The sequence below is a fragment of the Rhipicephalus sanguineus genome, chromosome 4 (assembly GCF_013339695.2).
Source record: "Rhipicephalus sanguineus isolate Rsan-2018 chromosome 4, BIME_Rsan_1.4, whole genome shotgun sequence".
Lineage (NCBI taxonomy): Eukaryota > Metazoa > Arthropoda > Arachnida > Ixodida > Ixodidae > Rhipicephalus > Rhipicephalus sanguineus.
Window position 1 is genome coordinate 175,184,333 of NC_051179.1, and position 22,303 is coordinate 175,206,635.

General features: G+C 49.2%; 1 protein-coding gene across 2 annotated transcripts in view; it reads left to right on the forward strand.

Moving 5' to 3' along the window:
- LOC119390908 (unconventional myosin-XVIIIa) overlaps positions 1–22,303 on the forward strand; it is a 257,327-nt gene that overhangs the window by 131,815 nt on the left and 103,209 nt on the right. For both annotated transcript variants that reach the window (XM_037658613.2, XM_037658614.2), the window contains exon 20: positions 2,821–2,910. In XM_037658613.2, the coding sequence (XP_037514541.1) occupies positions 2,821–2,910 (90 nt within the window). The remainder of the gene's footprint in view (positions 1–2,820; positions 2,911–22,303) is intronic.

Genomic DNA, 22,303 nt, shown 5'->3' on the forward strand with positions numbered 1-22,303 from the left:
CCGCGCACCAGTCCGTCGCTTCGTCGACACGCCCTCTTGCTCCATTTTGGCAAGCTACTTTTTGACGATGTCTCGCAGGGGTATCGGGATACGCCGTGCTGTGCTGAGGAAATACGGTACCGCATCAGGCATGATGCTGATCGTGTACTCTTCTGGGAACGTTCCCAGGCCGGTGAAAAGGGCTGGAGGGAGTTCCCGAAGTGGTGTGTCCGGCAGAGCTGGTGAGACGGCACCGACAAACTTGACGACACCAAGGGCCACGATGGCGGGACAGACGAGAAGGGGCTGCTCTTGTCCCGCAACGACGTAGATGCGCGCATTGACCTGCCTACCTCTCCAAGACAGCGCCGCGGAGAAGGTGTCGAGAAGCTTCAGGGATTGTTTCCCGGGTCCGAAACGTTCCTCGCCACGCGGCTTATCGAGGACGGCTGGGCAGCCACGAAACGTACGCGGAACCACTGGAACGTCGCCACGAGAGTGCAATTTGAGGACGAGAGGGTGCCCGTTGACCCGAACTTCGACGTACCGCCCGTTCTGAGCCACCACCGTGACGGACTGGAGCTCCACGGATCCGAGGCGCTTCTTTGAGCGACATACCGACGCGAAGTGGCCTCGCTTTTTGCAGTGGTTAGAGACCGCTTTCGCAGCTGGGCAGTCGGACCGTCGTTGATTTTCGTGACCGCAAAAGTGGCACTACCCACCTTGGCCGATTTTCGAAGCCTTGCTTATATCGGGTCGGTCACGTGACACAAAGCCGCCAGAGTCCCGTCTGTGGTTTCGTCTGTGTGCGCGCTGCGCGGGTTTACGTGAAGTCGCCGCGTCCGCGTGAGCTGCCGTCGGCGGTTGCCATGCGGTGAGCGACAGGCGTTGCTTCTCGCGCTCGGCGTCTTCGTGCTGACGGGCTTGCACAAGTGCATCGTCCAGGGAGAGGCTTGGAGTGCAGCACAGCTTGTCTGAGACGTGAGACTCCAACAAACCCACGACGAAACGGTTGCGAACAAGGCGCTCTTCAACGGCTGGTGACAGATAGTTACACTTGCGTACCATGTTCCGAAGGGTCGTTAAGAAACTGTCGACGGTTTCGCCTGGCTTCAGCGTCCGCTTGTGGAACCGAGAGCTCTCGTACACCTCGTTTACGACGTGCATGAAGGAGCTTGTGAGACGCCGGGTGACTTCCGCGTAAGACTTGTACGCGTCTTCGACGGACGTGAGTGAACTGAGGACGATGCGTGCCCGTGGACCCATGCAGTAGAGGAGGGTCCTAACCCGTGTCTCGTCCGGCGCTGCGTGCTCTGTAACGAGGGAACCACTCACCAGCATCGTCGAAGGAGAATGGGGCCGGTCTCCGGAGACTGGCGGCAGCAAGGGCAGGTACTGGAGCGTCCTTCGCCATGTCGAACGGCACGAACCTGGCACCCCACTTCTGACACCATGTGGTGGGCGTGTTCGAGCCGAGGCGGCCGAGGATGCAGGCTGAAGCCCTGAGGGCCGCGGAATCAACACGCACGCTCCAAGTCCCCAGCAGAAGTGCCCCAGTTTATTGTCACTACACCCTTTACGTACTACATCCTAGAGGGCGCCTCATATTCTGCTTGGCACTCACGCCTTCTACCGCCATTGTTTAGTGCAAATTTATGTCATGTCCGGCGTTGGTTTCATATTGCGCGTCGCAGGGGCAGCAAGTGAGCCTTTGCCGTAATCGCGCGTGTGATATTTAGAATGTTTTTTTAGGTACATATCTGCGTGCGCGCAACATTGACGGGAAGAGAATAACAATGATTATTGTTATATTTGTTATGGTGGCTTGCTCTTTCTTTTCGGTGACAGAGTTATGTGTTGAAAGGTTAAGAAAGAAAGATTCTAATTTGTCCGAATAAAACCGCGAGAAGAGCAATTCGGTATTTCATTGCATGGCCGCAAGCGCGAAAATCGTCGTCGCAATCGGTGCGTGTGAAACGGGAATGCGAAGGCTGCACGCGCGGGCGTCGCAGCTTGCGTCGTCGTGAGGGTAAATCGGTCTGTGTAAAGCTGCAATTATTGTAATGTTTCATCGGGTTAAAACTAAAGTCCCTGGACCGTGGCTGCCGTGTGCAAGGGATCCGACATGCAGAGGGCTCGTAGCTTGCGTTCACTTCCTCTCGCCAGAAGCAGCCATTTCCTTCTTCAGGCACTACGTCGCGGCATTGTTCTGCTATGCGTAGAGCGTATAGTTCGCATGGGATTAATCCCAAGTCTTCTCGAGATTGAATTTTCACAGTACACCCAGGCTTAACTTGAAGGGGGGACCCTGCACTCAAGTTTTTTTTTTTTTTTTTTTTAACATCTTGATTGATTTTGATGTAACTTGCTGAGTTTATGTGTATATCTTCAAAATAGGATAGCGCGAAATCGACCAGGACTACAAAGGAACACAGATGCACAGGACATGAGCTATCCTATTTCGCGCTATCGTATTTTGAAGGTTATGAACCAACTAGCCCAGCAACGTGTTTTGTTAAATTATGTGTATATGTTTGCTGATTTGAAATATGCATTTATTTTTTCGAGTAGAATATATACCTTTTAAAATATAAAAAATCCCATGTGCTTTCTTTGTTTGTTCTTTTTTCTTGGGGGGGGGGGAGGGGGCAAGGATATTTCCTAAACTGAGAGAGTTACGAAATAAACCACCATATCCCAGTAGTGAGGAATGAGAACAGTATGTAGCAAAACAAGAATGGATGTTCTGAACCCACTTGAACAAAAGTTATGGTATGTGGAACATTCGCGAGTGAAATCTCAGCGTGACGTCGACTCATCCTTTCCCTCTCTCTTTCTCAGGAGGAAGTCGAGCAGCTCAAGGCCAAGGTCGAGAAGCTCGAGAAGGAGCGCTCCGAGCTCAAGCAGAGTCACGACCTTCTCGAGGTCAAGGTCAGTATCCCAGAAGGACAGACTGTTGGGCGAGTTGGTAATTCGTGATGAAAAACAGCGCGTAAAAACGTGGGACAGGACGAAGAAAACTACAGGACAAGCGCGTGCTAACAACTGAACTTCTATTGGAGAAAAAAAAAACTAATATATATAGGAAGCAAAAACCCCTGTTCACCGCGAACAAAACCGAAAACCTCAGATGTGCGCATCCAGGTACCTTATCTCTGCCGTGTTTAATGCAAGAGAAGGCGCAGCCGCGCAGTTATTACCAGCTTTTAAAACGTCAGTACCCCCTCTCCGCGTCCTTCCCACGTCGTCGCTGTGCTCGCGCTGTTTTGGCTTTGCCACATGGCCTCATTGCTTGCCAGGAAGACCTGATTTCACGATGACGTAGAAATTAGTTTTAAAGACAACGAGCGGCAGAGCAGAAGATCGTCTCTTTTCTCGAAATAATCATTAGCGCGTGCCGTAGTCGCAATGCGCGGAGATCGCTTTACAAATCGACAATTTGCAAAAGAGCGGGTGATGGATAAGACAGACGCCGCTTGCAATGATATCTGACCGCTTAACAGCCCGCTGAGTTGGGCTTAGCCACTTGAGCTTCACGAGGTAGCGATAACACGGCTCTTCACATCTGGTCAGTCGCTTACTCTCTACTAAATAATATAGAAAATAATCGCGGGCGCCAATTTAACCATGATTCGATTTGGCTTCCTAAAAAATTAGCGCAATGTCACGATAACTACTTTTAGTTAGAAGATAACTTTCAAGCGCATGCACAGTTGTTTTTTAAAAGAACTGCGAAGGCGCTAGATTTTAAAAACGCAGATAGGCATAGGCTACACTACTGCCTTCAGTGTTGTGAAGCATTTTTTGGTACAGCTCAGACCACTTATAACGTAACCGCTTACAGTGCAGTACCGGCTATAATGCGGTTTTTTCTGACTCCCGTTTACTCTCCCATAGAACTCCATGTATACGCATACCGCTTATTGTGCAAAACCCCGAGATGAAAGACCGGTTATAATGCGGCTGCCGGAACATTCTCAGAGATGCGAGGGTGCGAGCGTGCTTCTCAGCGGAGATGAGAGAGCGGCGACGGCATTACAAAGGAGGAGGGGACGCGGAACGAACGAACAAGGAGCGGGGGGGAGAAAAAAAAAAGGGATGGCTGTGGGGGACAGCAGCCCGGCGCAGGTGCGTGGTGTGAGGAGGGGGAGCGGTTGCGCGGCCGACGGAGAAGCCTTTGCCCCCTTCGGCCGCTTGACATGCGCGCTTCGTCGTTGCTTCGTCGTAGAGCGCAGATATCGCGCGTGCAACCTCGATTCCCCCGCAAGTAACAATGCTTTGAGACGCGATTGAGCTTTCGCCTTTGCCACCAACAGGCGGACTTACAAGCTTGAAAGTCTTTTTCAGGATAGTTGCCGCGGCTGTTCTCCCGATCGCGAACCGAAACTTCGTTTCACGCGTGATGCCCTCGGTTTAGCTCGCGAGTGCGATCTCTTTTACTCCCTATCTCCGTGTTGCCTAGGGCAAGCTTCTCGCGGTGGCATGCCAAGTTGCAACGCGCACGCTAGGCCTAACGAGCGCTAGCTGCCATGTCGGCGGCCGCGGACTACAGAAGTTGCGGTTTGGTGCCGAGTCAATGAAACATTTTGCAATTGTTGCATTTAGAAGGGGTGACTTACATCTTTTACGAAAACGCGGGCGTGCGTGTGAAACACGAGTGGTGGTTTGTGGTCGCCACCGTTTTCGACATCGCGGACGCGCAGTGTGTTACCGCGGCGACTTCCCGTGACGGCGCATTTTTTCCGCGTTCGTTATGTCGGCACCGCAGGTCCGCGGACGCTAACAGTTCAACATTTTCAAATGTAAGCAGATGCAAACTTACGCCCCAGTCGCATGCCGCGATAGTCGGAATCGCGCGCCTGCCTGTTGGTCATGTTTTGTACACGTGCAACCTTTCAAAAATGTTGTTTTGGTTATAGTGCGGTACCGCTTATAGTGCGGATATTCGCGACTCCGGCGATATCGCATTTTCCTGCATCAATTGTGTGCTGCTATTTTTGTGTCATTGTTGCTATCCAAGCCTTTCACTGAGACTGCCCACTGAGAGCTGCTCACAGGTAAGTGTGTGTACTTTTATCTGTTTCTCACGATCAGCATAAATCGCTCAATAGGGGATGTATATACATCCCCTATTAAGTCACTGAGTCACAGAGGTAATATTACCCCTGTGACTTGCTGCCGAAATGGTGGTTTCTTTTATTTCACAGCCTCATGTAAGAATAGTCAAATAAAGCGAATTGAATTTCAATTGAACATTGTCCAGTCATTTATGGGAGTCTGGAGCAACTAAGAAAAGGTCCTCTCACACGTCTGGAGAGATGTGTGTTAATTGAGACATCCCGCATCACTTGTGACTCGAAATGAAGACTCTGTTGAATGGTCATCGTGTTCGCGTTTCGGGCATTTCAGCGGTGACGTCACGTGACAGGGCCACGTGCTGAGATTACGAAGAACGTTCAGTGCATCAGTCATCGCGTCTGAACAGTTCGTTTCCGCGAAGAAAAATTGTGCCGGCATTGATTTACCAGCAACGTGTTCCGATTGAAACTACGCAGTTAGCAAGCATTTGTCATCGTGGTCTGATTTTTATTGAAATCGAAGATCACTGCTGCGTTGTAACGGCGCCGAAGACTCAAGGAAAAAAAAACCTATGAAGGAGAATTTTACGGCTTGGAACAGAAAAGCAAAACTATATTTTTGTGTTTCATTCGTTACCAGTGAGAAAGAAAATAACTGTTTATTCGTTCTAAGAGCTTCCTCACACTGGGAAAATGCGTTTTATGGCACACGAAAATGCGCTCGCATTTGTTTGATGATGTGACGCAAGTGGACTGGAGGCTGTGCTTGGATTTTGCGCTATTGTATCTAAAAAAAAACAAAATTGCGCACTTCTTGCATCCTCCGAAGAATTCTAGATGGTGTCTCTCGTAGGTCGCTGCTTCGAAGCTTGGCAGCTGTTTGCTCCTTCCTTAAGCAGATTACAGTGCGCAGGGCTGCCTGCAACACTCGATATCGCTACGTACGATTCTGCGGCAACAGAGACGACGACACTCTCGTCGCCTACGAATGCACCTCCGGTTTCTCCTCTCCAGGCATTAATCACTGGCGACGAAAATGGCGCACTCACCTGCTCGCTACGACAAGAGGCTGCCAAGCCAGCAGCGATTGCCCCTTGTTTTTCTTGCGTGCACTCGCCGTTGTCTCGCCGAAACAGGGGATTGCAATTGTCGACGGCCGTCTGGCCCGCACCGCGTAGACAACTGTACTGGTCGCCTACCCGACATTAGTACAAACCGCTGTCCTTTGTTTTTTGTCTTCTTAATTCTTGCCGTTATTATTGCGTCAGAGTTACACGTGTTCTGTAGAACTGTTGCTTTCTACTGTGCCTGTGCAGTAGAAAGCGAGAACAGCGGCTGTACGTGATACACTCTGAAAAGAAAGGGTGCACTTGAAGAGTCTATCTACCACGTGCACAACGGCGATCGATGTAATAATCCTTGAATGCCGCCAAAGCCAGCATTTCGACAAGTCTTCGTCAAGGAAGCAACGAAGACAAGCTCGCTTCTCGAAACGTTTTATCCTGCTACAACCCCTGTTCAAGGATTTTTTTTTTTTTTTCATCCGTTTAAGCCACCAACTTCACCTAAAATTCTGTCTTGCTCGGACGTCAGTGATCGTCTATCTCGCGTGCTTTCCTATCGCCTCTCGTCTGCTACTTTTCGGTCACGAACGGGTGTGCATGCTAGATGCTTGACGTGGCACTCTTGGTAGGAAATTGGCGAGCGCACAGTTTTCGGGAAAGGAAACTTGTCGCGTGGCAGAAAGGCACCCGTAATCTTCTTTTTCCTTAGAATGTGTAGTTGTGCGTGGATCACTCCGCTTTCCACCACCACAGTGACCCGTATCTCTCGGTTCACTGCACTGCCGGAAGGCGGATACAGCGTCGAAAAGGGCTTAGATATCGCATCGAATTCGCTTCGTTTACTATTAGTCAGCGCGCTTTCGCAAGCGATTTCGTTAGATCAGTGTGATCGGATGCCTCTGACAACATGTGATGGAAATAAGAAAGAGAATCTGACGATATTAATAGTGCTAGCAGGATACAAGATGTTTGTTTTCGCAATTTTTATCTCCATCAACTGTTTTCTTGTATGCTGACTCTCGGCTTCACTTGTATGTACTTGAAATGGTATAGCGCATTACGGGGAAGAAGAAACGGCCTAGCAGACCGACACAAGAGGACAGAGCGCACTTGTTCACTTGTATGGTGATTTTTCTTTCTCCTACGCTAATATCCATTTTCCTTTGCATCCCCGTATGTTCGGCTGCCACTGTGAAGCAGCGTGCAATTTCGTGCTTTGCGGTCGCATCGTTTAGAGAGGAAATCAACAGCATTTCCTCCCCCCCCCCCCCCCCCCCGCCCCCGCGCCCCAAATGGTGGGCCCGAGACCTCCGCAGTCCCTTCTTGTGTCGGCGGCAGTGTAATCTCTCGCCGTTTCTCGTCTCCTCTCGCACCGTGTAGCCGTGCCGGCGTCCTTTGTGAGAGCGGTGCTGCGTTCCGCAACGTTCTCGCGTCCGCCCCCTTTCCTCGGCGGCGGCGGCGGCGCGTTTCTCGCCCGTCGTCAGACGACCACCGTCCCCTTCTCCTGGTGCGCGCGACCGCGTCGCACAAGGCGTGCCTCTTGTGCCTCTGAGGCCGCTGTGCGAGCACCTGCAATTTGCGTGCAGCGCCGCCTTTTCTCGTTCTAGTAGGAGTGCTGCGTTTGGCGAGTTGGGGGCATAGCTAAAGAAGGCAGTGTGGCAGAATGTACAATGAAACTTTAGGAAACAATTTAATACTCATTTTGCCTAAATTGTGCTGATGTATTACTGATTGCAAAGAGTGTTTTAAACTCTAAACACATAAACTTGAGGAGCCATTTACGCCTGTTTTGACTAAGTGTGGTGCTTAATTGGCGGCTTCATATAAGTCACCTCCTGCCTAAAATGTTTAAGTAAGCTTCGCCGTAACGAACCGTTTGGCACAAGAAACTCGCTTGTAGTCGAGGGTTTTCTGGGAGGCGACAGTCGCGCATCGCAAGACAATTTTTGTTTTTCTTTTTCTGAAGAGCGGATCTCTTTAAGGGGGTATGGTAGGGTAGATCGACCAAGAAAGCGATTTTTTTATTTCATTACTAACAAATAACACTCCATCTGGGGAGCACTGGCAAGCGCCTACGAGCCCTCAAAGGCATTTAGAAGTGGCTCCAAAAACCGCGGCTCCTGACGGATGAGATGGTTTGTTGACATGTGCTTATTCATCATTCTTTCTGCGTATTTTTTATAATAAATATGGCTAGATCGGTTAAATATATTCGTTTCCTTCCATTTTCATAAGTGTTGATTGCAAATTTTTCCAGGAGTAATGCTTTTGTAGCGTAGTCATTGGTTTACGTCGTGAGCACTTTCCGCGCGTTTTTAAACGTTAAGGTGCGTTTTTCTCACTATCAGTTTTTGAAATTTTTCTAAACTTGACGTACCTTTTCTGGGAAAACTATCCAACCAATTGCGCTGAAATTGTCTCAGATTATACAAAAATCCCTTCTGAATAGTTTGAACCTATAACTTTGAACAACTCTGTGAGTTATAATTGAGAAAAATATTATTTATTGGAAAGAAATTGAAAATAAACAGAAACAAATACGTCCGTACTCCCTTCACGCTTGGCAGCACTAGTGTGAGGCATCATGTGATGACTAGTCACGTGACAAAAATCTCGTAACATGTAGTCACGTGACTAAGAACTACGTAAATAATTATCTGTTACTGTACGTGACGTGTGGGGACAAAACTTTTCGTGTGTGTGAAATAAGTCTAGGAGCCCGTTTTTACAGCTAGGGGTTAATGTCACTGCCATGTGGAATTAGCTTGACAAATTTCGCGGTCATACTGGTTTTTCGTTTCAGAGAAAAGGCAAATTTAATTTTACACCCCAGTGTAAAATTTTGTACTTAAATACAAAATGGTAACAAAAGCTACAGGGTCAAATTGCACCGAATGAAGGCAAAAAGCTTTCTTATTGAGCACGTAAAATTTCACAATATGGAAATGCTATTGAGATATGAAGCTTAAACCAAGATGACCCGTTTATCCTGCCATACCCACTTAAAGGGACACTGACACAAAATTTCGCGGCACATGCGTATATCATCTGCAAAATGTCAACAGCGAATATAGCCTGGAAGGTATTTTATGCGAATTTTGAATTTCGCGTGCGCGATCCAGCGCTATACGCCGCACCTCGCGACATCGACACCTTTGAAAGTAGCTCGACAGTGACCCCCCTACTTCCCCGACGTCACCACGCTGCAGCCGATACAACAAGTTATGATGACGTCAAAGTTGCCATTTCTCTTTTGCCGCACTTGCGCCAGCAGACTACTTTTCGGCGGCTGCTCGCGAGTCCGTGAAAGTTTTGTGTTTGGCGACACTGCTTTCCCGTTACCTGTTCGAAGGGGCTTCTTGATTGCCTTGTTCTCTCTGGGCTGCAGACCGTCTAGAATTGGGTCACAATTTTGTGCTCTGGCGTGGTCGAGCGTTGCACACTCTAGGTGGTGATAGTTGCACCCGGCGGCTTGTCGTTTTTGCAGCTCTCTCAAACCGAAATTGAGACTGATCGGTAATGAGGCGCCTGTAATTAATTATCGGTCGCGCGCTGCAGAAAACGATGTGCCGTGTTATGACTACACATTGCAGCACAAAAAAAAAAAAAGAACGCGAGGCGACAATTTTTGTGTCAGTACCCCTTTAAGCTTTTCGTTGCTTCGGGTAGCACGAACAGTAATTATCATCGTCATAAACCGGTACGCGCTTGCGTCGTCCTTTTCAACTTCTGCTTCGCTCCCACCACACGTGCGCCGATGCCTCCGGCGTGGCCTGTAATAACCCTCATGGGCGAGAGGAGAGAACGGGTGCAGAGGGAGAGAGAATTAAAGCAGAGAGACAGAAAGAAAGATATGAAGAAATAGAAAATCATGGCGAAAAAAAAATTTCTGGTGAGGCGACAGGATTTGAACCCGCCACTCACGATCCGAAGGCGAGCGTCCTAACCACTCGGCTATTCAGGCAAGCTAGCAGAGCATGGCATGGACTTGTATAGCAAGACGGCAAGTTGGGCCAGTTGGTTGGGATTCATCTTGAACTTGTGTGGTATATTATAACATGGTGGCGGGAAAGGGAAGAGAGGGTGAGGAGGAGAGAAAAGAGGGGGGAGAGAAAAGCACAGCATACGCAGAAAGAGAGATAGAAAAAAGAAGGGCAAGAGGGACAAAAATAGAGCGAGAAAGACAAAGAAATATATAGAGAGAGGAAGAAACAAAATAGAAATAAACAGGCACAAAAAAAAGAATAAACAGAAACATGAAAGAAGAAGAAAGAGAGGAAGAAAGAAATAGAAAAAATAAAGAGAAACAAGTGAATCCGCCCAGCTCCGCACTCCCTTCAGGCTTGGCACCACTAGTGTGAAGCATCATGTGTAACTTGTCACGTGACCCAAATCACGTAACGTCATCAAACATCCAGTCATGTGACTAAAAGCACGTACCACTCAAGTGACTGAGATCACGTAACATGGCGTAACTAGCCACGTGACTAGAATCATGTAACATCATGTAACTACTCGCGTGACTAAAAATCACGCAACATCACGCAACATCTAGTCACGTGACTAAAAATCACATAAAATTTTTGTCACGTGACTAAAATCACGCAACGTCGCGTAATAGCTAGTCACGTGACATGTCCCCGCCATAAACCACGTAACAGCTCGCCACGTGACATGTTCCCACCAAAAACCACGTAACAGCTAGTCACGGGATTAAAATCACAACAACACGTAACAGGTAGTCACGTGACATGTCTAGCCAAGTCGAGGCATACTTAGTACTACTAGCCAAAACTTAGCCTCTCAGCAAAAGCTTGGCAATACTAGCAACACTTAGCTAGGTCGAACACTAGCTCCGCTGATGGTTCCGGCCTTGCGCCACTAGTGCTAGCTGCGCATTCTTTTTTTTTCTTTTTTTGCGTTTCGCAGCTCTTTTCCTCACCTCCTTTTTTTTCGTAATGTTATTTTACATGGCGCCACGTTACCTCGTTTACAATTTCTCGCCATTTCCCTGCCGTCTAAATGACCGCTGTCACTGTGTTCCCACGTATTTATATGCCGAATTGCAACTGCCGTCCCCTCGCATGCATCGCGTAAGAAACGTTGACGTCCGAAGAAAGGGTTGAGTCTGCGACAATCATATGCGTGGATCTGCGTGGCACAATGCGAGGCGCCTTGTCATCCTTAGCGTTTTATTTAAAACACGCCAAAGAGTGAATACAAGGCACTTTTGACCAACATATCGAAACCGCGGCCGTCCTTTCCGAGGCACCTATCACACAACCACTGCAGCTCATTGTGTTTCCATCCGTCGGGTCCCACCATTGCGTTATATTTCCCTCGATTGGGTAACTATCATTTTCGATCTGGTTCGTCGTGCCAGTGGTTCGCATAGTGACGGCTTAGTTCCAAGGCCACCTTTTTCGGTTGTTCATAGTCATCACATTTCGCGGAGTCATCTGCTTACAGTACGTCTGAGTTTTGTTTACTGGTCACCTGTTTTTGATACTCGTGATGCGTATCCGTGCGTGTGTTGCAGATGTAAAACAATTTCCACGTGTGGATGCCACAAGAAAAAAAAGAAAGAAAACTAGAAATTCCGGGCGGCTTGCAGCTGCAGCGAGCGAAACCACTGCGAATAAAACGGTCGTTCATTGTGCGTACCAGTAGAGGCTGAAGATTCGCAGGTCGCGTGCTGATGGTATCGTAATATTCTCGTTTTGACCCATAAAGTACACACATCCGTAAGTAGTGAAATAGTTAAAGCTGGCTTCCCCGCACGAGCAATTCGTGTTAGGAGAAGCCCACTTGTCGGTCGTTCCATTCTCGTGAATGCAGCATGCCGGAGACGGCGCGGGTAGCCATAAACGTTGAAGCGTTACAGTTCGACGTGGTTACCCCTCGCCGGTTTTCTAAAACCTTGAGTTTGTGAGTGGCCCAAAACGGCCTCTCCACGCAGGATGCCCGCCTGTGTCAGTGGGATCTTGTGTGTTTCGCCATGCATTAGCTATTGGGCACACCGCGATTGTTGACCGCTGATGTTCATTCCATGAGTCTGTTAACGGACTGACTCAATCAGACACGGCTACCGCAAAAGGTCTGTTCGATCAGCCCCATTGTCGCGTCTATGGCAGGACGAAGGCGGGAACGAGCGACCTCCAATTGCAGCTATATCTTGCGCCACTTGAAGGAACCTGCTCGATTTCTTTTACGTCGAAGCTCTGTGTCGCTACAGTTCCGTGTACATGTATATTTTTTGTGCGTCAGCAAAAACGTATGTGCGACGCAAATTATGGAAACCCTACCACTCTCCACCGGTCCGCTAAAAAAGAAGGAAACGCATGGGCGGCAAGCATCAATTAAGATCCTGAAACAATGGACTGCAGCAAGAAAAACACTTTTAAAAGCCTAGTTGCGAATTATTGCAATATATTTTGTCTTTTAAAGCCCCCATTTGTGGTTTCTGCAACGTGAAAGATTCCTTGGTTTTATACAGATTTTGGAAACCTCCCAATTCTCGGTCAACATGCCAGAGGAACGAGTAGTAACGGCAACGTAGGCGCTGCAGCAATACTTCTTTGCAGACTCATGTTTGTAAACTCGACTTGCTGCGCAACCAGCAGGAAAAAAGGAGGGAGATAGGCTGCCCCGGCCGACTAACCACCGAAGGCATATGTGTCGGATTTTCAGAGTTTAACGTCACACAGTGAAGAGGTCATCGGCATGCACGCTATATCCATTTTCCGCACCGTTCTTTCTTTAGCTGCCATACTTGGAGGTGTCGATGCTGCTTCGCAGTCTTATGTTTAATGTGCGTTTCTTGTTTTCTATTGCGCAAGGGGCACCGGAAAGTAGCTGAGCAACTGACGCTTCTGCTCGTTTCGTTGATGCGAAGAAATAGCATTGCTGACCTAAATCGGTTGCCATTGTACACTTTGTGCCAGGGTGTCGGAGCGGAACGAAAACCGAAAACGAAAAACGAAAAAAAAAACGATATTTTTGACCGGAACGAAAACGTAACCGAAACGTTATTTATCATTTCGTTCCGGAGTGAAACCGGAATTTTTTCGATCGTTTTTCGGTTCACGAGAAAATTTCGCAATCCGGAACAACTGAGCTCAGGCAATGTAAGCATATCTCAGGGTATGCGCGTACCTCAGACAGGAATTCCAGGGCAAAGATATGTTGAAATTGTGCGAAAAACGAAAACAGTGGCAACGAGCGATGTTTATATTAAGCAAGTGGACTTTTGCGCGCCTGTCAATCAGGCCAAAGTGGAGAGGGCATTGTCGGCGCTGAAGTTTGTTACAGCGAAAGCTGTTATGAGATCACAACAGCCGATTTTGGCGCCATAGTTGTCCGCTGCTGCCGGTGTATGTGACCGCTATCGCGTGATATGAGAAAAAATTAAATGAGAAACAAATTTCTAGGATCCGCGCCCTCTGCGTGGCAGTCGGCCTTCCACTACAGTGTCACGCTGGTGCTTATAACTCCATCGCAAAAATACTCTATGCAGGCGTCATGTCGGGCAAGGAATCTTGTTAACATATGTAAGATAACGTGGCAGAAGAGTAAAATAACAACCAGTCATCACACAATGCTAATAGCGCAAAGCGTGTGTGGTTTAATGCTTCCAACCAGTGTTGCGGAGTTGCCACTCCTGAATTTGAATGACTCCGGAATCATTCCACATTTTCGCGACCCCGGAATGGAATGGGGACAACGCTCGGAGGAATGGAGTGAGGATAGAATTAAGCGCCTATTGCACCGAATGGAATGGGAATGGAATTACGTCTTTTTCCGAAAATAGAGGACGTTGTCTTCTACGTGCTCTTTTTCAAACTTCAAACGTTAGTGAGTCAGAGCCTCGCAAATTAACACTAAAGCAGTATTTTTAAAATAGCTTGGCTGATTACAAGCACGGTAAATTTATAAGCAACGGGCCTACTACAAACAGAGGCATAAGTTAGTGTAAAAACAAATGCATTATCCCAGCAGATACCGAAGGGAGAAACAAATTACCCCTGCGTGTTGGTTCCCATTGATACCCCCAACCGAAAGTGGCGAATACTTTATGTACAGCCTGATCTTTATCTCACGAGCAGTTTAGTACCCGACACACGTAAATACCCTTTGCGACAAGGAAGACATTGCATACCTACGCACAGGCGAACACAGAAAGTTCTCCTCACCCAATCCATGCTTGCGAGGCGCGCTTGACAAGCGTGAATGCTGACGGGCAGTGCGGCCCAGTGTTGCGTATTCGGTGCAAAGGCGCTTTTGTCAGCATAAAAATACGCTATGTCGTCATTTTAGCATTAACAGATTTATCCTTAAACAATATCGAAACACCACCATTCGTTCAAACATGTTGAGCACGCAAATACTATAGGTAGCGGGAGAACTGCCCCTATGGGAATTAGTAGGGCGGTTGTACTGCACGAGATATGTCACCACTATCCCTCGACCTTGGTAACGTGTTTTGCGTACTTTTGCAGGTCTTAATGGATCTGATGACATCAGCTTTACGGGGCGTTCATTCTTAACTCGATAAAGCTATCAAGATGCCTTTCCTACGTTGAGGATTTACAGGAATGGAATCGAACTGCCAGGCCATTCCCGGAGCGGGAATGGGCTAAGTTTTTTTCATTCCGAGGAATTGAAAGGAATGGAATTGAGACAAGTTCTAATTCCCTGGAATGGAATTGGAATGGAATGGGGGCGCCTATTCCGCAACACTCCTTCCCACCCACTGCAAAGTGCTCAGCCATAATTCTTCATTATCAGCCACAGCAAAAATTGCAGATAATGCCTTACAGATGTGTAGCGGGTACCACGATTCTCCGAAGAATGACGAAAAATGGCATAGTGGGAACTTCGCTACTTCAGAAAAATAGCGACGATTTATGACGTGGTGGGTACCTTGCATGTGTACTTGTATTAGTTGCCCCAAGAGATAACAATGGGCTCTACAAAGTCCACTCTTCTAGCTTTTGCTGTGACTGTGCTGCGTGTTTCACGCAGGCCTGGCAATCTTTTTATCAGAACAGTGGTCTCGCACATAAGAGAGTACACTCAATGACGTGCTGCTTCTGAGATCGTGCTCACTCCCTTGACACAAAGCATTAAGCCAACAAAAAAAAAATTCGTATTTGACTTGTGAGAAAATAAATACTATGACTTTGAACTGAATACTGGTTTGTGCTGGTTGGTAGGAATACGTGGTACAGTTACTTCCGCACCTCTGATGAACGTATTTTACCCTTGTCCCACTTTCTTAAGAGGAGGGCAAGTAACTACATCACAAATTCAATGTTTTTTTTATGATTGCCTTACCTTTTTCACACTTTATTTTTATACAAATAAAAGAAACCGTTACGAACCGTTACGGAACGTTTTTTTTGTTCGTTCCGGAACAGAAACGGAACGGAACTTTTTGCGGTGGAATGAAACTAAAACCGAAACGAAAAACATTTCGTTCCGACACCCTGCTTTGTGCGTTTTATGTCATTATAGCTTTATCGTTTGATTTTCCGAATGCCCGACGCATCTCTTGGACCGCTTCCGGTTCCGCCAGCCTGTTGTCGAGCTTCTCATTGGGTCGGCTCTTCGGGGAAACTGTGGGGCTCAGTGTCGCGACGTGACACGCGGTCGCTCCCCTCCCGTGCACCCGGTGATGGAGTGCGGCCGAACTCGGGTCGAGGCACCGTCCATGAGTGCGCCGCTGCTCGGCCGTCCTGGCTGTCTCTCTTGTTCGCTGGCTCCTCTCCGTTTTGAGCACACGGTGCGCTCCTGTTTCTCTCGACATCTCACGACGTGCGTGTCGGTCGGAAGCCTTTGATTCGTGTACCGCATCGCACGCGAGAACGGTGGCGCATCCGCTTTGTATATACCCTGTGTGTTTGTATACTGTTCAATTTATTTTTCTCTACCATGGCTGGTGCATGGACTACAGCGTGTCCTCGATTCTTCCTGTCGGACGCTGCAGCGTTGACGTCACTCCTCAGTGCGTGGCGCCATCTGATTGGTTCACGCGTCGCTCTCTCGCGTACGCCTCCTCTCCGTTGCATGCCTAACGCGTGCTGCTTGTGTACTGGCGGTGTCGTGTTTCCGGAGACGTAGTACGGGCGCCACCGTTAGCGCAGTTTATATCTCGTTTCCGTGAATGAACGGGGTCGCAATGAATGGATCGCGCCTCATCGCGGCCTGCGTATGCGCAGACGCACCGACCGATGCCTGTGCGAACGGTGCTTGCGGACGTTGGATGCCGAGAAGCTGGACGTTTTAAAAACAACAAAAAAAAAAGAAGCGCTAAAAAAGCGGAGCATCATTAATAAGTGGCGCTGTCTTTTTTTCATGGCTGATGGTACTGTTAACAGGTATCCAATGGGAGTGCTCTTTACACTGCACAAATAACTCACAGGACGTTATCATTCATCACCGAAGTAGCAAGACATTTGAAATCGATTTATTAGACGTGTCGTTGTTGATTTAGACGCTGGGATATACGAGAGTGTGTCTTAGTTACGGCCATTTCCTTCACTTCCTATGAGGACAGATATTTTTTATATGTGTGATTTCGCATGCCGGCCTCGTCATTGTGCGGCTTGCGGTCACGTTGAGATTTTGTGCCCCCTAGCAAGGGCAGCTGTACTCGACCTGACTTGTAGGTGACCTTGTCGATGACCTCTGGTCTGCTTCGTGCACGTCGCTTTGAACGGAGGCCTCGAGGAGAACAAGCGAAACGAATTGTATGGTTTAGTGACAAGAAAGCAGGAAAGAAGGGCTCTGATTTTGTGGCATTGACGTCGATAATTCTAAGTGCCGAAAATCGACGGTACATCGGCGGTACCAGAGAAGAAATGTCGCACTGCTCGCAAAAGTTGTCCACCCGTGTCTAGTCCGCACATGATCGCCATCATGTCTTATACGTAAGCTCATTTTTGAACGCTTCTCTTTGTTTAGGACAGAGCCTTCTTATTCATTTGTGGTCTTCTTACCTCATCTTTAATATGGAAGGTTCCACTCTTGTGGAATTTCGATCCGTCGATGATAAGTGTTTAAAATTAGGCGGGCTGAGTGACCGTACATGTTTCTTAACAAGAGTATGGCTTGCGGGCGGCGTGTTATTTAGCTCAGACACGTCAACGTCTATAAATGTTCCGGTAAGAGGATGGAATTCTCGCGGTCGGCCTGCCACCGCCGATAGTTGCTAGGCCACCTCTGGGCGGCGTGCAGCATCGCTGGCATCTGCGAAGTCGCTGCCTTTCGGCGCCTTCGCGGGCATCCTGCGCGCATTCATGTTGCTGCGCCCAGAGCCTGATTTGTGTGCGTGTGCGGCCTAATGTGTGGACACATGGGCAGTTGTTTATTTGTTTGGACGCCTTTACAGCGGCTCGCGAGAAAGCAAACATTTCGTGTTTTTTATACAGTGTTGCGGCAGGATGCGAAATGTTTACCCGCGATGTGTATTATGCGTGGTTGCGGCGTGCATCGAAACAGCCTTCGCTGACTCGGCTTTATTTTCGTCTCCTCGTCGAAGGTGCGCTCGTGAGACGTCGATCGTCGGCCGTCTCCCAGCCAGCGAAGTTCAACGAACTTGTGCACGTCTATAGAGTGAACACGCCATCGAGGCGAGGCAATCCTTCTGGCTCTCAGAGAAACCTTGTCTAAATAGAGTGAGGTGATATCTAATGACACTGTGTGGACATATGCAGATCCCATTCTATCGATACTATACATGTAGTCACCATAGGTAATATGTGAGCCACGCCTTGAAGCAAAACCAAGTGCATTAATTAATTTCGGATCTGTATCCAATACACAAGTACGCAGGAAGACTGCGTGCATGAAGCTGTCAGACATCTTGGCTTGTCCTTGGCCTCGGTGGTACCCTCCGTTTATACTTTGGGCCGCATATGCGGTGAACTGCGCGAATGGCCCCGTGTAGCCATGGCTGGACTACGGCAGACGCGCACTATCCACTCAGTGCTTTCTTTACCACGCGACTTGCGCATTGGGTGTGTGGTAAGCTGCATGGGTGCAGCAAGCTACCGCCCTTCTCGGCTCGCCGTAGTACGCTTTCCCTAGCACCCACAGCATACGGCTCGGGGGAGTCTGTATGGAACGCGACGGCGATGGAAACGCCGACGGTCGCTTGGAGTGTCCCTATAACCCACATTGCAAAAAAAAAAAAAAAAAAAAAAAACACGCCCGCTTGCCCCACTGTCCCGGTATTCATTGTGTATGGTATAACATTTGGCCATCTTGTGCAAAAATCACATGTCGGACATTCTTGTGTTCTTTCATATTAAATAAGGGGGATAAGGAGCATAGGATGTTCCCCTAATGGTCTACCATATGACATAATATTATATAGCGTTCTTAGGGGCTCATTCTATCGTATCATACGGTACACGCACCACATTACACAGAGAAACATGCTGTTTTTAGCTGCGAAGCTGTTAGCCAAACCATAAAGACGGCAGTGGTGTTGCAAAAAAAAAAAAAATAAATAAACGCGCTGCGCCGTTGCCTAGCAAATGCCGAGCACAGCACGCGCTCTGCGATGGAGACCGCGGTGCATAGCGTCTTGTGGCAGTTTAAAGCCACGGGCGCAAAGAGAGAGAAAATAAGATGGAAAGACAGAGGAAGCAAGCATCGCGGCTAGATACCGCACCACCTGGCCAAGCGGTGTATGCGCTGTAGCTAAGCCACACCCACCGACGGAGACATCGCGCGCCACCTCCGCTCTACAGAGCACAGCCTGGCTGCGCCCAATGGTGGCGGGACAGCCACGGGGCGTACTATAAGGGAGTGCGTACTCCCGAGGAGGAAGCCTTGCATCTCGAAGCTATAGACATGTCGGTCGACGGGTTTTACGAGCGGCGGCGGGTCCGTGCTTTGCTGTGCCAAGCTTTGTGCGGCTTAGTGCAAAGTTCCCGAATTTTTTTTATGGGAGCCTCGTGTGTTCGTAAAGGATTATGTGGTGTACGTGCGTGCGAGTGTTTATACGGGAATGCTGTCAGTGTTCATCGCAAGTAGTTCAGCGGCGCAAGCACGAACGGGATAAACGTGGCCCGACTACATACTGTGCGTTGCCTGAGCATTTTGCCCGCAACTTCCCCGTAGTGCTCTAGAGAGGCCTCGCTCGCTTACGCGCTTTGACGTTACCTTATAACTGTGCCATTTTTATCCATCATATGAACAATTTCTGCTACAAGCACGCACAGAAAAGCGAACTACCAAAGCATAGGGGCATCAGAGGCAACATAGAAGCAAACGCGTTAATCGATATCTCGCTTTTCCTGCGTCTTTCTCGCACGGAATTATTATGTTTCACGGCCAACCAGTGCGACTTTCAAATCTTTTATTGCAATGCACGTGCACGGACAAAGCAGAGTTTCAACAAGTGTGCTAGTGTATGGCTTAAAGGGCCCCTAAACCACCTTCGATATTTGTTGAAACATTTCAAGTAAACACGCGCATCGTGTGCAGAATGGCGTCACGATCAGCGATGCCACGCGTGGCAGCGCTACAAGCCGCGGACTCGCCTCATATTCCACGAAACAATCTCTTCTCCTCTCCGGGCCTTTCCGGCCTCCCTAGTGACGTGTGTGACGTGAACATGTTGAATCTGTGATGCGGTATGCAGGCGATGCTGCGATTGGTCGAACAAGAACCTACGACTTCCGGTTAGTCTGCATGCAGCTGCCCGCGCTCCTTGCTGTTCGTCATGTTGCCCGCGTGTGAACGCTTGCGAATCGGCAACTGCGGCCCGTAACGCAACTGCCAAATCGCTAGCGTACCAGCACAGTCAAGCCTCGCGATCTGATAAGCTGCGCGGATTGAATCCGACAGTCTTTTCTGTGTGCGGTGCTTGGCTGCAGAAGCACCGACTGGAAAAACGAAAAGACGCGACACGTGCCACCGTACGGGTCCATCATGTTGGCGATCCTTTGAAGGCGTGCGCGCAACACAGGGTCCATACCGGCACGATTCGTAGGGGCACGGGCCGGCACGGCAACAGGGTTAGCCGAGAAGCACGGAGTTCGCGGAGTAGCGGCAACTGGAAGTGCTGGCCCGCTGTTTCGAAGAGCGCGTCAGCGATGACGATATGTCACCTGAGATTGAGAAGGGCACTAAGCGAGGAGAGCAAAGCGGCTTGGGAGAAGAGACCAGCCGGGGAGCGGTGGGAGAAGGAAATAGTGAAACGAGCGAATGCAGTGTTTCGATCATCAAACGCGTGTAACTCCGTTATTACGGCACCGTTTCGAAAAATTCTCTCGGCTACGTGTTCGTTGTAGACTCGTGCACTACTGTGACACCACAACTAAATTTCGACCTCTGGGTGGTGTAGGGGCCGTTTAATGTATCTGTACATACGGGGTAATGTGGTCGATCATAATGCGCTGAAAGCGCTGTTTTGATCCTTTACTGTCGTGGTCAGTAGTGTACTCATCATTATTATGAACGCTCTTCACGGGCGGTAGTCTCTGACGTGGAAGTAAGTAATACAGTCTTGTAGCCTCGATGTCTGTACACCCCTGCGTAGCTGTACAGTCGCCTTCACTGGTGTAGCGCTCGTCTCAGTTACATTCAGCATGTAACGTTGACGCTTTTCACGACCGATGAGCGTTCTCACAATGAAAACGTGTCCGTATGCGGTGAGTGGTGTATCCTTCACACTCCTAAAGTCCGCAGACTGCCGTTTCATCGCCCGTAGCGATGCGGAATCACTGTGTGCAACACTCTGCTCAACTCTGCCGCACAGCGTCTTTTTAAGTATTCCGTCGGCACCCTCTGTCCGCCCACGAGAAGGTCCTTTCTCTCGGTCTTTCTTTCCTTCTTCCTTAGCCTGCCCGTCCTCACTTTGTTTTCATGGCGTCACCTGTCAGGGTCATTTCTTCGCGGTCGTTGGCGGCGCACGCGTGGGAGGTCATCTGAGCAGCGGTGCGCCTGTTTTGTCGGCCGTCTCTTTCCACGACAGACGGGCTCGCTCCGCTGGCCACGCGTGGCCGCCTTCTGACGCGCCTTCACCGCCGCCCGTTGCGGACACCCAGAATAGACATCTTAGTATACACAGCAGCCCCGGCCGGGGCAACAACTATACCGCCGGTGGTAGGGACGGTGGCTGGCGCTGCGGCACCACGGGCAGCGCCGCCAGTGGTAGCCTAACGGGCTACTTGACTACTTAAAATTGTCGCCACCCAATTTCAAAGGGGATGCCAAGAAACAACTTTAGCATCATAATCTGTTGCTGGTTTCGGATCACTGGACGGTGGCGGATGACCGTTGTTTTGGTCGAGCGCTTTTGCGGGAAGCACGATTGTTTAGCTGAAAGATAAGTTGAGTGACTGAAAATCGAGCAACAGAGTCAGAGTAGTCGGTTTACGTCCAAAGCGGCCATTTGCGACCAAGTTGGTCACGCAACCGGCCCCAGTCCCTAGCGTGAATGAAGTCATATGACGCGGTCGGGAGGATTAGGCGAGCGGGCGTCTTCTTTTCTAAACCCGGTCTTGGCGGCTGCGATAGCTCTCCACGCGGTTGAGCGTGTAGGCGTTCAGGGCGCCTGGTATTGCTAATCGTCCAGGGTAGATACAATTGTTGGGTGAGAATAATTGTTCGGGTTTTTCGTCCCAAAAGCACGATATGATACGAGAGACGCCGTATAGGGGAGGACTCGGGAAGTTACGACCATCTGATGTTCTTTAACATGCACTTAAATCTAAGTGCACGGGCCTTTAGCATTACGCCTCCTTGGAAATACAGCAGCCGCGGCCGGGATTCGGTCCCGCGAGCCTCGGGTCAGCAGTCGAGCACCATAACCACTAGGCCACCGCGGCGGGTAATTGTTGGGTGAGCCGAGGTGTCTAGTCTTTGTGCGCGCTGTCTTTTCGCGTGCCTATTATCCGATGTCGCGCTGTATATCCTAGTTTCGGAGACGAGTTAAAGCGCGAAACAACGCGAAGTGTTTGCTCACGTGTTCCTGCGTTGTTCTCAATGCCAGCATTGTGGCAGCAAATATTAGCGGTCGTTGTCTGATAACTGTTCAGATTTGCCTTCGCGCGATACGCCATGCTTGTTACTTTAAGTTTAGAGCGATTGTTTACAGCAATATATGCAGACGATAAAACCACGAGGCTTCATTCGCGTGGTTGTATGGTATATCGCTGATCACTG